At 50.3% G+C, this 15,294-nt stretch overlaps 1 protein-coding gene across 1 annotated transcript; it reads right to left on the minus strand.

The window, feature by feature from the left end:
• Window positions 1-7,746: 7,746 nt before the first annotated feature.
• MGAT3 (beta-1,4-mannosyl-glycoprotein 4-beta-N-acetylglucosaminyltransferase) lies at window positions 7,747-14,854 on the minus strand. The gene has a single exon (XM_015629196.3). It carries the CDS (start codon window positions 14,477-14,479, stop codon window positions 12,971-12,973), a length of 1,509 nt encoding a protein of 502 aa, XP_015484682.1. The 5' UTR covers window positions 14,480-14,854; the 3' UTR covers window positions 7,747-12,970.
• Window positions 14,855-15,294: the final 440 nt, after the last annotated feature.

The following is a 15,294-nucleotide window of genomic DNA, read 5'->3' on the forward strand; positions in this document are numbered from 1 at the left end:
GCCGCTGCAGCCCCGCGGGAGCAGCGCGGCCGCCCCGTTCTCACCGGGCTGCGCGCACGGGGCCGCTCCGGGGCCGCTCCGGGGGGCACCCGGCAGCGCTGCGCTTCCGCTTCCGGGCCGCGCGCCCGCGCCCGCCAATGGCAGCGCCAGCTCCGCGGGCAGCGAGCCGCGCGCTCCTGAGGCGGCGGCGGCGCGGCGCTGCCGCCCCCTGGCGGCCGGGAGGGGAGCTGCGAGTGTCTGTCCCACCCCGGCAGCCCGGGATGCTCCCGGCCGGGAAGGGCCCGCTGGCAGCCCGGGCTTCGTGTGCCGTCTGGGGCTCCGTGTGACATGAGGGGCTCCGTGTGTCCTGCGGGGCTCCGTGTGCCTTGAGGGGCTCCGTGTGCCCTGCGGAGCTCCTTGCGGGGCTCCGTGTGCCTTGAGGGGCTCCGTGTGGGGCTCCGCCGTGTGCTACAGCCCAGCGCGCTGGGCTGCTGGCCCCGGGAGACAGCGTGTCTGCCGTGCGCCATGGAATCACGGATTCTGTTAAGTTGGAGAAGACCTCTGAGGTCATGGAGTCCAGCCTCTGACTGAACAACACCTTGTCAACCACATCATGGCACTGAGTGCCACGTCCAGTCGTTCCTTAAACACCTCCGGGGACGGTGACTTCCACCATCTCCCTGGCAGCCCATCCCTAATGTCTAATTCCCTTTCTGCAAAGGAATTCCCCCTAATGTCGAACCAGAACCTCCCCTGGAAAAGAGCAGTGCGTCAATGCTGCATCTCAAGGTTCTTCTGACTTCTGGGATGCTTTTTTACAGACTAACTTGTCAAATTCAAGCTCTTTATCTCCAAGGAGCCCCCAGAGACCAGGGCCTGGTCTGGAAGGGCAGTAGCTGGCAGCCTCTCTGTGGTCTGCCTGAGCTGATGGAAGGAGACTCCCTAAGCCAGAACTTTTGCTCCACTGTCTGGGTGCAAATCCCACCTTTCCTTTTCACCTTCTCTACTATGAGGGGTCTCTGGGGCATATATATTTCTCCTTGGCCATCCCCTCCTCCCTAGGTCCTACCTAAATATAAAACATAATGTGCTGTGCCTCTCTTGGAGGGGAGGGTGAAAGAGCAAATGGTGTGTGACAGAGGAGAGCCACATCACTTCACACAATTCTCAGCAACACTAGATATGACAGTGATAGAACTGAACAGGAAGAAAAACAGAAGTTCTGGACTGGCTCACTCTGTGCCAATCTCCTCTTGTTCATTTCCTTTCTGAGATAAACAACCCCAATCATTTTGATCTCTCTCTGAGCGAATTTGCCATGCCCCTAATCAGCCCTTTCTGAGAAGGGCTTACTTGAACTGCAGACAGTATTCCCAGAGAGGCCGCACTAGTGATTTACATAATAGCATTATCATATTTTCCATATTATTCCCACTTTCTTCCTTCTGCATGCTAATATTTTGTGTGTGCTTTTTTTTTTTTTTTTTAACCTGCAGCTACTCTCAGAGCCAGGGTTTGTGTGACATCCTTATTATTTCTTCGTTTTCTAGAGAACATCTGGAGCTTTGTAATTCTTATGTGCAATTAGTATTCTCTTTTCTGACCTTGCACATATCCAGTTGATCCTTGGCAAATATGTGGTGTTCCCCATTTGCCACATTTGCATTTTACTCAGTCCTTTTTGATCTCCTTAAGAGTCAATAGCTTTGAGTCATCTTTTTAAAAAGTTCGATATATTGCTCGTCTTTGTTTCCAGATCATCAGTTCATATACTGGGCTATCCAAGACCTTGGAGGCAGCATTCATATTCCCTACTCTTAACCTGCTGCCAGAATGAAAATCAGTCTTTGGACCTTTCCTCCCAGCTTCCTTCCTCCTCCTTGGTTTCTTAGTCCTCAGAAACACTTCCCTCCTCACAAGTGAGAGAGAATACTTCCCTTCTCTGTCACCCTTGGGCAGGTGTGCCGATGAGCTCAGTCCCCAAAGCTTCCAAGTCTGGGTCAAAACTTGAGCAGCCACATGTGGCAAACCCCTGGTGCACTACCACCTGCTGGGTCAGGCAAGCAGCGATGGACTTCCCTGCTGTCCTCCTGCCACGGCAGCCAAGGACCGCCACCTCCGTAAGTGCCCCTTTCCCAGCCTGGCCCGCTTGGGTTGTGCCTGTTTTGGTATTTCTCTCTGTTCTTTCCCCCCCAGGCTGGCTGCCAGCTCCCGGGCCCCTCGCCAGCAGCTGCGTGTGCGTGTTGTGAGCTCCTCCACCCACACTGTGCAGCGTCTCCAGAGTGCCCCAGCCCCTGCAGGGACATCACTCGCTGTGCCCGCTGCCCCCGTGGGCTGCCCACGCCTGCACTGTGTGGGCAGGGGCCCCAACCTGCCCCTTCTCTCTTGCAAAGAGGAGGGCGAGTGTCAGGGCCGAGCAGCACACGACTGACACCACTCCAGCTGCCCTGCGAGTGCCCGGCCTCTGGTGACATGCTGCAGGTTGGAAACTTGAACTATACCTTGAGACAGTGAAGCAGGATCCCCTCCTGCCTCCAGGGTTTCCCAAACTCTGCTGACCCACTGCATGCAGCTGGTGGGATCCACCCAGCACCCCCAAAGGCTTGTGCTGCCCTGAGGGCCCCAGGGCCCTGTTGCCTGCAGAACCCTGTTGCCTGGTGGCTTTTCCCTTGGACTCACTGGGAATGGGGTTCCCCCATGATTCCAGCCTGTGTCCCTGTACGAAAGGGAATTTACTTGCTCTGACAGGGCCAAGTGCAGTCAGAAAGGAGGGGGCAGACCTTTGCTGTGCTCCTGGAGAGCATTAACAACCTTTGTTTCTCGAAATGACCAAGTGAGCTTGAAATATCAAAGGCACCATGTGTGACAGGGAACAATAACCCGTGCTGTTACCTGGAATAAGACTAAGACATTTCCCCGTCCTCCGCCTCCTTGGAAGTTTCCGGAGCCACCACTCCTCTGCTGGTCTTCTGATGCTTACAGCCAGTCCTCCCACTCAAGCAGCCACTGCCACAGGCTTCGCTGGCCACTAAAAACAGCAAATGGCTGCCCCTGAGCCTGGCTTGCAGCCTCTGCTCCTGGGAGCCAAGTGCCATGCCCAGGACTTCCCACCAGGGAGACCAGAACCATCCCCAGCCAGGGAGACATCCCTGTGCTGCCTGTCACCAGCCAGCAAACCCTCTCTGGGCAGCAGGGAGGTGAATGTGAGCCTCAGAGCTGCAAATGGCATCTTGGAGGGGCTCTGCAGGGATGGGAAACAAACTGTGCTTGGAAGCAGAAGGCTGGTCTCTTAGGAGGAGCCTGGACAGCAGTTCTAAAATGCAAAGAGGAAGATGGATAGTGACCCACTAATTGTATCTGAGCTTGAGCTTAATATCCTTAGTATCTTCTAGTACATGGACCTTGTAGGGGGCCTTTTGGCAGTCTCAGCCCCGTTCAACAGCTCTCTCCTTAATTGCAGCCCTGTTTCTTTACTTTTTGTGAGCAGTCACAAGGATTAATGGCATTTGGGCTCCTGCTCTGCAGCTGTGACAAACTGTGGGGGCAGAGGCCCAAGAGTGGTACACGTGGCTTCCTTCCCTGGAGCCCCAGCAGCTTCAATGTTGAGTGCATATGGGAAGGAAGACAGGTGGTGTGGGAGGAGAGACCACTGGTACATAGCCACCTTTCAAGGAGCACTCCTGATTTAGAGCTGAGATACCCATTTTAGTATGGACAGTAAATATTTGATCTGGGAAGCCATGCTCAGGGTATGTTTTTGACAGGAGGAAGAAGGGAAAGGTCCCAGCCTCGCTGCAGCTGAAGTGGGGCTTTTCAGATCCCCAGACTTCCATACCTGCAGTGCAGGGGGCTGCCAACACTGTCAGCAGCAAACGTGTAAAGCAGAGCTGCTGTCCCTGTGAGGGACTGCACTGACTGTCACTGAGGAGGCTCAGTTTTATTACCTAACACATTGAAATTGCTTCTGTAGTACTTTCACAATTGGTCTGTGCTCACCTTCACTCCCAGCGCGATTTGTGTTTCTTCAAACAAATTTCCCTGTGGCTGGGTTTGTTGGGGACTTTTATCATTATTCCCTGACTAGTAAGATTCCATCCCCTAGCCTCCCCCACCCCATTTTTCACTTTGCACCAGCTACATGCTGCAGGAGGTTTGCAGAGCCATTCAGAGACCCTGCTTTTGTGAGTGCTGTTGTCCTTGCAATCTTGCATCCCTACGACAGCCCCTGTTTTCTGCAGGGAAAGAGTCGGCAGAGAACAGAGGGCTTGCAGCTGGTGGTACCACCTGCCTGAGCTGAGCTGCACATGCTGACCTCAGGCTTTCTTGTGCTCCTTCACCTGCTGTGTGCTGGGATGAGGCCACGCCGAACATGGGATTTTGATTTGTGTAAGGGTCATCTGGACTCCAGCATCAGATGTGGTTTGGCCCCATGTATGTATAGAGCACCTGAGAAGGGCATGGCTGCTGTATCCTGCTGCTTCTCTGCTTTTTCTAAGCAAAGGCACCTATTGCACACCTTGCCCCATTAGATCACGGGCACTTAGATTTATTTCTGTCCCATTTACCAGGTTTTGGTTTTGCTGTGGTCTGACATTCACTTCTGGGTAACAGTTTTAAGACAAATGCTTTAAAAACACTGCAAAGCAAAAAGAAGTGGGTAGATGTTTTCTACATTATTTTATTTTTGTGTGTATGCCTGGTTCTTAGTAAGTGTCTGAGGGGAAAAAAATATATATATATTTATATAACTGATGATTTGTTTCTCTCTCTTTGGAAAAAGTCCAGACTGTAGAACAGGGCTAAAATGCCAGGAAAGAGTTTGCTGCATAGAGACAGGCTTATGTTATTTTATTTTATGCATTCCTTGGATAACATATTTTCTTTAATTTCAGATCCTGGAGAAGTCATTTTAGACCTTTATTCAGCACAGCTTATTTGCTCTTCTTCTCAGTTTTCCTTATTTTTAGAAAGGTGAAGTGCATTCCCAAATTAAATCGTTACTGGGATGGACTTCAGCCAAGAGGATCCATGGTTCAAGCCATAAGGCACAGGAAACACGAGAGTAAAACAATGGAGTTTTATATTGTGTTTCATTTGGCAGGGTGAGGAGAGATGTGGCCTTGAAAGATTTGTATTCTTACATAGCTGTAATGTATTTTACAAGACAGTAAGGACTATTTTCACTTCTCACTTTGCTTAAAAAAAATAAGCACACACAGATATGCTGAAAATGCTGGGATTTCCAGATGTCCCTTAGTTCCAAGTAAAGGTTCATGTCTGGGGATCTCAGAGATGCTTACACTAACATCCCAAACATTAGCTGAAGAGGACTGATCCTTTACCTTTCTGCTGATGCGCTTGTCCCTGCTGCAGCTACAAAAGCAGAGCTTGCAGCAGCCTGGCCCCAAGCCAGGCTCCTCAACCAAGCATCCATGGATTATATTCCTAATGTCAGCCTCTCACTTCAGTGATCTGGAGCCCCTTCTCTAGATGGGACAGTTTTGCAGTGAGGAAGCAAAGCCCTGCAAAGCTCACTCCCAGGGGAAGGGTTGCCTTAGCCCAGGAGCTTCAGGGACACCTGCCACTGCCAGGAAGCAAGAACATGCCTCCCTTCTGCCATGGCTGTGGCCAAATCCTCTCTGTGGCGGTGCTCTGGGAAGCAGGGCAGCCAGTGCCTGCAGCTGTGGGCACGTGAGCATGAAGCCATTTGCTGGCAACGCTCTCCAGGGCTGAGGTGGCTCTCCCTGGCTGCTCCACGAGCTGCCTGTCAGCCAGCTGAAACCTCACTGCTTCCCCAGCTGAGCCACTAAAGCAGCAAGATTTAGAAGCATAACATAAAATTGGATTAATACTTAAAAATTAACTGTCCCTGCCTAAGCAGCACATTTAAATGTGTCCTTACACAGGGAACAAACGTATCCCAGCAACAAAAACAAACAGCTGGCAAAATGGGGTCTAGTATCCCATTTCCAGCTTTCTGAAAGGTGTCTTAAGTTTATAATGAAGTCATTTTGTTTCCAAGCAGCCTGGTGTTTGGAAACAGCATGTCCATCCCATTATCAGCTAGCCTGATAGGCATCAATAAGGAATCAGCTGGAGGCAGCCCCTCCGTGAGCCAGAGGGTCCCTCACAGCCTCCCTGCATTGCACAGTGCCCAGGATGAGCACCAGGCATCCATGACAAAGAGGAATAGCTTGGGAGAAACCACTGGCTTCCAGGCAGGTTATGCCAGAGCTCCTCCACGACACATCACCCCATCTAACACCTGCCAGGGTACTGAAATTCTGCAAAACACGCAGGATTTGCTTGGCATCAGATGGCTTGCAGGCTCCTGATTCAATCTGGTGCTTGAGGCTCTGTATCCCTAGCCAGGATGCGTGCTGCACATACCAATATCTCTTTTGGTGTGTTGAGGGACCCTCTGACATGGTAAATGGGGCTTGTGGTGGGGCCACGTGCTCCCCCCCTGCTCCTGCAAATGAAGGTCTCCACCCCAGACTGGTCTGTCCAAGAGTCAACCCCTTTCACTCACAGAGGCACGTGAAGCTCCTGCAGCAGAAGCTGGTGCTTTCCAGGGAAAAAGATCTTTTAAAAACCTCACAAGAAACAAAAGAAATGCCATTTATGTTACTTTTTAAAATAATACAAATGTCAGTAAAGATTTTGTGTTAGAGGCAAGAAAAATAACATGGGAGAACCTTTGACCTAGTCAACTCTCACATCCTAAACTGTCTCATTAAATTGCCCTTGGACTATGTTTATAGATTTATACTTCCCCTCTTGAAAAATTGAAATTTCAAGCATGCTGGTCATCAACTATTTTTAGATTATCCCCTGTTCAGGCACAAAAATACAGTGATCACTAAGAATGCTAAAAATTCTAAACAGAAAATTTTAATTGTTGATTTTGAGTGGCAGGTTGCTTTCATGCCCTTTGTTTTGGAGACAGAAGCAGCAGAATTGCATTCAGCAATGCAAAACACAAGCCTCTAGTTTGATGAGACCCTTCCACAAGAGGAGAATTAGACTGGTATGGATGAAAGAAAGATGATGGAATTCACTGGAGCTAGTAATTATGAGGAAAATAGCCTATGATGCTTACAGTCACTATTTCTAAATGGAATCAGGAATGAACCTGAAACATAAGACACTTGAAAAGGTAAAAAATTAAATAGCTGTAGATGGCACATGGGCTTCCAAAAGGCCCTTGCCAAAAGCACTGCAGAGGCCAGATGGTTAGGAGGATTCAGAGCAGGACCAGGCTTTGATACCAAGTAATGGGAACAGCCAAAACTACAGCAGACAGGTTTAAAAATAAACCAAAACAAGGAGGTCATGTTGTTTCATGCACTGTGCCAAAAATCAGCTGCCAGAGAGGCATTTCTGCAGTGGGGAGGTTTAATTTGGGGCTCTGGTGTTTCCAGGTCTTTACTTGGAAAAATGGATGTATTCAAAGGATTAAAGATGGTCTCGAGGGACCATTTTATGAGATGATGCCGGTTCCCACATCCACCAGCTCTCCTGGGAGCCACGTAGCAGCCATCATTCCCCACTCACGTGCCTTCACGTGTTCATACTCACCTGACATGCAGATTAGGTCTGACATGGGCCTACAAAACCAGGACTCAGTCCCCAGACCAGCTAGGCTCCCCTTCAATCTCCCTTCTTAGGAACAGTGTCCTGCCAAGATAGGAAGCTCCCTCACTCCATTTTCCAGCATATTCCCTCTTGGCCAGGCAATCAGAAATAAAAGCTGTCACACACATCTTGGTTTCCTTTCATACTTTGTAAATTTTTTTTTTTAATTTTTATTATTATCTCCTCCTTTTAAGCATCCCTTTAAGGGTGAAATGAAATCCAACCATTTACAGAGAAAATGATTTCAGAATGTACATTTGATTTATCCTTACAAAAAGTTCATTATTACTTGCTGTTTATAAATTACAGAGTTGAAAGGAGCTTTGCAGATGCTCTTATTTTTTCTTTTCTTTTTAGTTTTTGGCAAGTCCACGCATTCTTTGTCCAAAGCAGGGTGTCCTGGAGCCCTTCCAGGAGCAACACCAGCAGTAGGTCCAGGTGGACCCCAGGCTCAGAAGTGCTGCTGGACCACCTCCAGGATGATACTGCATCGTCATCATCCACACAGGCAGGAAAAAAACAGTGGTTTGAATTCTTAGTCTCAAAGTATTTCAGATCCCTTCTTAATCCATTACCTGTAGTGCCCAAAGCTTTAAAATGTCAGTGTATTGCATTAGAAACAGTTCTTTTTTCTCAATGCTGGATCTGAGCCCCTCCTGCCACCCCCCTACCCTCCAGCTCCCCTTCCCTTTCCATAACAGGAGTGAGTTTGTCCAATGTCTCAGAAATCAGAAAGGAGGGGTTTAGGGAGAACACAATGATGGAAGGATACAGGATCCATTCTCCCACTCACTCCCCTCCTTTCTCACCAAGGTTAGAGGTCAGTGAAGCCAGGACGAGGCATCCCTTCCCTCTTCACCACCAGTGTTCACTAATGGAACCAGGAGTGACCCTGGACACGCGTCTTCACAGTGCGGAGGCATAGCAGCCACAGAGATTGCCGGCAGGAGCTGGGACACAGGGAGAGAGCCCTGGGGATACTGAGGAGGGGGAGAGACACCAACCCACAAGGAAACAGCAAGGCAGGCAGGGGGGAATGAACAGCCATTCTGCTCTGACACTCTCCCTCCATGCCAACTCGGTTTCCTTGTTTACTTGTCACAGAGACGGGGTAGGTTGGCCTGGGCAGCACAACAGCGAACACCTCAGCAGGACACAGGGATCAGAGAAAGCAGCAGCAAGAGTGGGCTTGAGCATGTCATTCTCCCTACCAACCACAGGCACAAAGTCACCATATCTTTTCTGTCACTTGGGTGTCACAATACCCCCAGATGGGCAAATATGTCTGACCTGCCCTACTCCCTCTGCTTTAGCAAGCTCACCTGCTGCAGGTCTGCCAAATACCACACCCTTCCTTCCTTTCACTTGGGGCAAAAGAGGGAGAGGGGTTCTCCAGTCCAAAGCCATGTATAGAAACACAATCTCTTTGTAGGTCAGAGGCACAAAGAAAGACAACAAGAGACAAACAAAGAACAGCACGGCTTGGGTGCACCACACACTGCCTCACCTACTTCCTGGTCCCACTTTTTACCAACTTGGAGATAAAAAATCTTTTGGGAATGAAAAGGCTAGTGATGTATTTCCTCGGTCCTCTAGACAGTTTGGTCCAAGAGAGACAGCAGGATTCACTGCCCGCTGTCTGCAACAACCTGCAGACATCAGGCTCTGGTAGTCTAATCCCAGTTCCAGCCCAGTGCCAGGACAAGGTTCTTGGTCCTTCCCTTCTCAAATCCCAGAACCTGGTTCAGATAAGATGAAGGAGCTTCAGTGCTCACCACAGAGTCCAGCACTGGGAAACAAGGATCTGACACAAACCTGCTTCCTGCTTTGCCTCTCTCACCACCTCACACACCCACATACTTTTGACATCTCTCCTGTGGCAGTTCCCTGGAGGAGTGGCTGTCCCACCAGAAGCTGGCTGCAGAAATCCCAACAGGCAGCACAGGCAAGGCTGAGCAGAGGGTAAGCCACCACCTTGGAAAATCATTGTGTGAATGCCAGCTTAGTAGTGTCTGTTCCCTCCAGGGACAAGAAGGAAGATTTTTAATGACAAGCACTCTAGCTCCCTAAGGATAATAAACACAGGGTTAGCCAGACAAATTAGACAGAAACATTGACTGGTTTGGCCTTAAATCAAAAAATGTTCAAACAATTCTTGAGAAAGAGAAACAATAAAGAATGCAAGTCATCTGTAAAGTCCCTTCCTCCCACTACAGCAGAAGTCTGGATTAAATTTAATTTCCTAAGAATAAGGAAGTAAGACCAGGAGGCAGGCAGGGCAGGAGTCCTGCACAAGAGCCCCAGAATTCCAATTCCAGCAACACCTCCTTTTCCAAGAGAGCAGAAGGGAAAGACAAAACAGAGAGAGAAGATGAGAATGGTGGAGCAAATAATGGAGGAGAAAAGGCAACAGGCTGTACTTCAGAAACAGGAGAAGCAGATACTGCAGCTATGGGCTTATCAAACTCCCAAGAGACAAGGGCCATATCTCAACACTGAAAACATGACTGCTGTGCACTAAAAATCCCCAAGGATGGTCGTGCATGGGAAGGGCTGATATCAGAGGAGAGGCTTCTCCCACTGTGGGAGATAAGGAGGTGCAATCCCAGCACACATGAACTTCAGCTGCTGCTGAAGTGGGGCTCTGCTGATGCCAAAGCACCCACGCAAAGACTGGCTTGTCTTTGTCCTCTGTCTCCAGCAAAGCCTGGTATTGGCCTTGTATTATCACTGAGACAAGGTAAAGACAAAAAGTCCAAGAGCAAACCGCAGGCTCCTTCCTCAGAGTAAAAATGAGAAATGGCTCCTTCCTTCCATACTTTTCTGCTGCTAAATTGCATGGGCTAACACACCTGCCCTCCTCCAGCTGTCCCTGGGGAAAGCATCTTCCCCCTGTGCTGCATCCTCAGTGCTATGGCTTTCATCTTGCTTAAAACTTTCTCAGCTAGGACCCCATTTCTCTATAATCTCTCTACACCTAAGACCTCTGCACGGTTGCTCAGCACCAGAACCCTGTGACTGTGACAGGAGCTCCTTCTGCTACATCATTAAGTCTGGACTTTAAAGAGCCACAACTTCCCTTTGGGGGAAGAGCATTCTGCCTAGCAAAGTTTGTCTGTCCATCCACCCAGTTCCCAAAGGCGCTCCTCTGCCTCTGGGGAAGACACAACAGCACTGAGAACAGTGATTCTAAAGAAACCAAAAATAATAACAGAAAGGAAGTTCCTTCAGTTTTTCGAAGCAGGCATTATGGCATAACAACACATGGAAGGAGCTAAGGTGAACTACATCTCAATTTGAACAGAAAAAGGCATTAATCTTCTTTCTATTACAGTCTCAGCCTTACTAGGGAAGCAAGTTATTTTTGTTGATAATTTCACTTTCTCTGGGGAGGGGACTAGGAGGGAAAAAGAGTGAGAGACATAGGTAGGAATGAAGCACAATGGCAAGTGCTGGGCAACACAGGACCATGGAGCCCTGATGGAGTTCAGGGCAATGAAAACCCTCCTGCTTTAGAACAGCTGGCCAGAAGGGCAACACTTCTTTGTGCCAACGCATTCCTCTTTATCCTCCTCCATATGATTTCTGCTTGGAACATGAGTCAGTCTTTCCACTGCAAGGCTAAGAGAGCAAGTTCATTATGTTTTTCACCCTCTGCCCACTACGACCCAGGCTCTGGGCACCCTGTCAAGCCATCTGCTAAGGATGGGTGGTGGTAAGGGTGGAGACAAGAATCTGCCTCCTCAGTGAGCTGAATGACCCAATACAACAGCAGGCCAGATCCTCACTGCCCATGGCCTGAGCAGACACCAGCCCAAACAGCTGCAACTAGCACCCTCCTAAATCCCTTCTCCTCTCCATGGTCTTGTCTACGTGGCCCAGGCTGCAGATGTGGGCTGCACACACTGGATTGCACGGTGGTCCCCAAAAAGCCTCTTGCCCCCAGGGAGAATCTGCCCATAGCCTGTTTCTTCATGAGCTCCCTCACACCCTAAGGGCAGACAGATTGATCCTGTGCCTTGACAAGCTTTGTTTGCCCACAACAATCAGAACTTTGCCATTCCTCTTCTCCCTTTTATTACCCTATAGTAAGAAGGAGTAGCCAGCATGTGTAAACAGCAGCCCTCCAACAGGCACAGCCTGCAGGGCTCTAGAGGCAGCCAGAGAGGCATGCAACAGTCCCACATGCACAGCACTGCTATGCAGAGCCACTGCTATCCCTGGTCCTCTCCTGTGAATTGCCCAAAAAGTCATCTATGCCAACACTGACACGAGAGCTTCTGGATACCACCATTTTCTACAAGCACACACAGCCAAGCCCTTCCCCCCCAGTACTGGTAACAAACATCCAGGTGCACACCAAACCCATGCATGTGAGCACTCATGCACACAGGCAACCATGCACTTGCAAACATACACTCCCCACCATCTGACTGAGTCCCCTGCAGCTTATCCCAGCCCCAACAAAAGCACGTACTGCAGGGGAGATGCTTTGGCTTCTGTAGGACAAGTCCATGCAGTGTTGTGGGGGCAGGGGGGAAAAACGAACAGAAAAAACCCTCAAACCCAGCCTTCTCCTCTGCTTCCTATCTATCTCCTGCAGGATTGTTAGAATACTGGGGCAAGACCCAGCCCAGGACAGAATGCATCAAGCCTGTGCAAGGGGCTGCAACTTGAGAAGGACACCTTGGAAGCAAAGGATTTCCTTTCCCCAAAATACCCTCTGAATACAGAGGTAGTAAAAAAAAAAAACAAAAAAACAACAAATACAAGCAAACAAACAAAAACAAAAAAACAAGCATACTGAGATGCTTTTGCACATTCACTCATCCAAAAAATGCCAGTGACACACATCTGCACACACAACCACTCACAAGAGTTTGTGCCTGCTGACTCACACGCTCACTGAATAGCCCAGGCTTGCATCTATGCTTGCTCCAATCCACAAAGGATGAGGGTGGATGGGAACAGCTGCCCTCTCTCCCCATGGGACCCTCTCAGCCTTCCCTGGAGGAAAATCTGCCAGCTGGCTGCAGAGATTGTCTCCAGCCAGCAGGAGAGGTTTGGAAGATGCAAGAAAGTCTTTATGCTACTACAGAACAGGTCCCCAGCATCTTTCTCCCTCCTATCCAGGCCTCCCTTCATGTGACTGAGGAATTTGGGTTCCCAGGCATCACCCTGGGATGAAGGGAAGAAGAATGGGAAGTGAGGGAGGGCAGAGACCGCAGAAAAACGGCACACCCTGCCCATAAACAAAGGAAACTAAAGAAGAACAGGAACAGACGAAAACACCCGACTCTTTCCCTTTGTTCTAAAGTTCTGATTTCCCACCCAAGCTGGAGCCTCGGTGGCCTCACCCAGCACCCTCCACCTTTCGGTAGGGGTTCTCCAACAAGTAGCGGAACCGCTGGTAGTTCTTGAGCAGGTACTTGGGAGCATACATCTGCTCCTTGGGGTCAGCAGGGGGATACTCCTGCATGGTACCATCAAACCAGCCACCAGTCCGGATCAGCTCCCGGATATAATTGAGGTCTCGTTTATCCTCGTAGTCACCCCAGCGGGGAAAGTCCCCGTTCTGGGCTGACACCAGTTTGAAGTAGATCCCCTCTGGGGTGAAACACCAGGAGCAGTGCCAGCCAGCAAAGTGGAGGGGGCTGCCCAGCGACCACTGCACCAGGATGTGTCCTGTGCTGTTCTCATACTGCCGAAAGCCAGGCATGGTGTAGTACTCACGGCGTCGCAAACGTATCCCGTCGGTAGCATAGACAGCCTGGAGCATCCCCATGGTGCAGCCCGAGACCACCTCCAAGGTGCCTGGTTGCTTCCAGAAGAAGCCATAGAGCGATTTGCGCATGTGAAAGGCGAAGGGCTCTGTCCAGCCGTCGTAGAGCTTGAGGAAGAGCACGCCATCACGGGCCGGGATCTCATCAGCATCATCGATGATGAAGACGTCGTCCGGGCGCAGGTTGCGGAGGCGAGAGATGCCGTCCCGGGTGAGGAAGGTACGCAGGTAATCGTCAGCAATCCAGCCGTCCTGGCGGCCGCCGGGGGGAAAGTGGTCCAGGAAGACGTAGAGCACCTTGTGGCGGATGTAGTCGAAGGAGCCGTTGAGGAGCATCTCGCGGAACTTGAGGGGCCGCGGCTCTCCGTAGGCCGTGAAGTTGGACTCGCACACCACGAAAGCATCCACCACGTCTCCCAGCTCATGGAAGCGGACATCCAGCAGGTCAAACTCATGGTTGACGTTGATGGCGTTGATGACCCGCCGAGGGATCTCCCGTGGCACGAGGCGGTCCTTGGTGGGCAGGTTGGAGTACTGGACCACGGTGGGGACCCCACAGCTGGGGCCGTGCCAGCCCGGCAGACACACACATTCCACCCACTTGCGGCGCTTGGTTCCGCTGGCGCTCAGCGGCTTCCGAGCCGGCCGCCCCGAGGCTGCGCCATCCGCTCGCTCCTCCTGCCGACCTCCCACGGGCGGCTTCTCCAACACCTTGGTGCCTGGTTTAAAGCAAATGCCACCGGCTTTGGTACGGACAAAGTATTCCGTTGAGTCTTCTGGCAGCACGAACTCAACCTTGTGCAGCTCTTCGCTGGCTCTGCTGGGAGACAGGGGCTGGAGCAAAGGGGAGTGGGAATACAGGGGTGTGCGGAGGAACTCCGCACCCCCTGGCTCAGGGCTGACCTGAGGCGTGACAGGGGCATTGTTCCAGAAGAAGCTGGAGACGAGGTTGGGACTAAGCGAAGCCAGCTCCCTGGGGAAGGTGACATAGGAAAGGGCCTTGAGGAAGTGCAAGAAGGAGATGAGGCAGAGACCAGCCATGCAGAGAGTCAGAAAGAGTTTATGGCGTCTCATCTTCATCCTGTGGAAGAGCCATGAAAAGGAGAGTCACATTCAGTAGTTACCGAGGTGCAAAAAGTTTACCACTGTTAGAGAAACAGGTTTGGGAAGGCAGGAATGCTGGTCCAAATACAGCATGCATCTTTACAGACTTGGCTCCGAGAACTACACCCCCTCCCCCTGCCATCTTCAGTGGGCCTTTTGCTTCAGTTGGGTTACACCAAGCTGAACCTCTGTTAGATCAGTCTCAGGAATCCACAAACGCAAGAAAGGCACTGGCAACACAAATATCCAGAATAACAGGAATCCATGATCTAGCGAACTCACCACACTTGGCAGATTTGTCCCTGTTCAACGATGGAAATTAAATGAACATAAACCTCCTCAGAGGTGCATCACCAGAGGGTTGGGGGAAAATGAAAAGAGCAGAGAGCAGGAAGGGTAAGAGAGTTTGGAGGGCATGGTTGAAATGTGACTGGCACAAGAGAGGCAGTTTTAAAGGACCAAGATCATTAGTCAGACTGCCAGAGTTAGCCTACACTCTCCAGATCTTTAGACTATTTGTTCAACACACACCCTAAAAAATCACCCCTGTTCTTAAGAAATACTAGCCAAGTTCACATGGAGGACAGGAAAACAAAAATAAAATTAAAATCCTGTCACATTTACTCTTCTCCCACCAGTGATTCTCAGGTCCACTGTATCTCCATATGTTACCATTTGCTTTTTCACTTTCTGTGGACCAGATACTGAGATTTTTCTGCATCTGGATCAAGGTGACAAAAATAAATGCCTAGCTGTCTCTGCCGGTAATACTGTGCCATCATGATGGATCC

The sequence above is a fragment of the Parus major genome, chromosome 1A (assembly GCF_001522545.3).
Source record: "Parus major isolate Abel chromosome 1A, Parus_major1.1, whole genome shotgun sequence".
NCBI classification, from domain to species: Eukaryota; Metazoa; Chordata; class Aves; order Passeriformes; family Paridae; genus Parus; species Parus major.

Excerpts from the sequence above, each read along its gene's own strand:
- MGAT3 (XM_015629196.3), bottom strand. The coding sequence starts at position 14,479 with ATGAAGATGAGACGCCATAAACTCTTTCTGACTCTCTGCATGGCTGGT.